The 2,500-nt window shown below is 37.8% G+C and overlaps 1 protein-coding gene across 1 annotated transcript in view; it reads left to right on the top strand.

Moving 5' to 3' along the window:
• The window catches only part of LOC138864919 (spore coat protein SP65-like), a 33,010-nt gene that overhangs the window by 29,658 nt on the left and 852 nt on the right, over positions 1-2,500 (top strand). The window contains exons 5-6 of the mRNA XM_070133562.1: positions 613-708; positions 1,124-1,219. Coding sequence (XP_069989663.1) covers positions 613-708; positions 1,124-1,219 — 192 coding nt within the window. The remainder of the gene's footprint in view (positions 1-612; positions 709-1,123; positions 1,220-2,500) is intronic.

Below are 2,500 nucleotides of genomic sequence, written 5' to 3'. Positions count from 1 at the left end.
GCATTATTATCATAATCATCCTCATTATCAATATCTATTTTCATCATCAGTATCATTATTAGTAGTATTAGTATTTTCATCATCATTATTATTAGTAGTAGCATTATCATCATAATTATTAGGCGTATTATCATCATTACCAACATCAGTGATAGTAGTATTATTCTCCCTATCATTAGTATCATCATTATCATTATTTGCAGTAGTATCGCTAGTATTGTTTTTATTTTTATCCTTATTATTATTATTTTCCTTGTTTTTTCATTATTGTCATTGTCATTATTATTATCGTTACTAGTAATTTTGTTATCATTACTATTATTGTAATTATCCTTATCATCATTATTAATAACATGATTGTTATTGTTGTTATTATCGTTATCATTCTCCTTCTCATTATCATCATCATCACCGTTATTATGATCCTCTCCACCCCCACCACCATCACTATAATAACCGCTATAATTATAATCTCATTTACGCAATCCATATAACATAAACATACAGGACAAAAGGCTCAGAAGAGCGTACTGGTAATGATAATCAAGTTATTAATAAATGAACAATAATTACAACAAATTGTGTTTTTTCATATGATGATTATGTTGACAGTGACGAAGAACACGGCAGCAAACTCCACCATGCTGATGGCTGGGTCAGGTGTCATGTGTTTCTCTAATGGTACCTGCACTCTGGGAACTGGAAGCGGTATGTGACTGTCGTTTTGTTGTTGTCGTTCTTATCAATATGGGTTATCGTTACTGTGATTGTTATTTTATTATCGTTATTATTATTATTATTATTATTATCATCATCATCATTGTCATTATTAGTAGTATTAATGATATTGCTTTTACTGCCATTATTTATTATGTTTACTATTACTCTTGTTTTAGTCGTATCATTGTCATTATTGTTATCATTAATGTTATTATCACTGTTATCATTGCTATCTTCATCCTTTCCCTCCGGTCATTATTAGTGTGCCAAAAGAATTCTCAGAAACTTTTATTATGTTTTTGAGACTGCAGATAGTGCGATAATGATACTCACGATATTGGCTATAAATGATACCGACGATGATAGACAATGACGGTGATAATCATGGCCATCACACCAACAGTGGCAACGGCGCAGACGGGAGACTCCACACTGTTGGCGAGTGGGGCCGCCGTCGCCTGCTTCTCCAATGGCTCCTGTGTCCTCGCGAATGGAACCGGTAAGGCGCTGGCGTTTCTAGGCTTACCCGAGGACAGTACTTATGGTTTGTTTGCTTTTCGATGTATCTGCCTAGCTGTCATGGCCACCGTCGTTGAAGGGCTTGGTACACAGGCGTAAGGAGGCATTTTGAAGTGGGGGCAAAGTAGGTCCCCCCCAAATTGCCGAGGGTCCTGGGGTACTGCAGATTCCTTGGAGGGAGGGGGGGGGGTGGTGGAGCACCACGGTGGACGACCAAGAGGCGAAAGCCCTGGAAGCTCCTGGATTTTAGGTTTTAAAGTGATAAATTAATTGATTTCTGCATTAAAATGTCAGACGTTTTCATTTAGATCAGGGGCCGGCAACCTTTTGAACATAGTGTGCCAGTTTATAATCAAAGCCTTCTTTTTGATAACCTTGTGTGCCAGTTTTTTCAGCACTGCATACCCAGGTGTGTATTTTCCTGCACATGCATAAAATAAATATATTATTTTTGTAGCATTTAGTATTCTTTGTAACAGTTTTATTTAGCCTGCTGTGACGGGGGCTGAGGGTATGACCATAATAATGAGACTTTCTCTCATATTATTTTGCTGTTTAACTTTTTTCTTTGATCCTCTGAATCACATGTCGTGCCATAGACAAGCGCTCTGCGTGCCAAGTCTGGCACTCGTGCCAAAGGTTGCCGACCTCTGATTTAGATAATACTTAACATAATAGTTATTTAATTTTGAACAGCAATTGCGGGGGATCAATGTTCTCAACAACTGGGTAACAAAGGAATTGCTCTGTTTGTTTGTTTACAGGGAATGTTCTCGAAAGTTGAGGAGTGGGGGCGGGGTCAGCAGTTGGGTCCCGCCCCCCTCCATTCTAGAGTAGGTGGGCGGTCGCCCCCTGCCCCCCCCCCTTTTCATACGCTTATGTGGTAGTATAATTAGTTCTGTCGACTTTGCTTTGTATGGTTCTATTATCTATACGTGATTCCCTATTCTTCATTCTGTTATCCTTACATGATAAATCTGTTTTAGATTTCGTTACCTGTACGTGATTGTTCTATTCTTGATTCTATTATCTTTACTTGTGCTATTTTGGAAAAGACCAGTTAGCACTTTGTAATTATTTTCATCAAACTCCTGCGTGTTTCTACCAAAAAGCTGTTTCATTTCAATTATTTATAATCTGTTTCGTTTCATTTATTATCCATCTATGACACTTTTAATATTCGTTTCCAGGGATGTTCATCTCCTTTCTCTGGATTTTGGTTTCATGTTCCACGGAAGTCAAAGAGGAAGGACAGCAATTG

Source organism: Penaeus vannamei, chromosome 19, assembly GCF_042767895.1.
Source record: "Penaeus vannamei isolate JL-2024 chromosome 19, ASM4276789v1, whole genome shotgun sequence".
In the NCBI taxonomy this organism is placed as follows: domain Eukaryota; kingdom Metazoa; phylum Arthropoda; class Malacostraca; order Decapoda; family Penaeidae; genus Penaeus; species Penaeus vannamei.
This window is presented reverse-complemented; position numbering and strand designations above follow the sequence as displayed.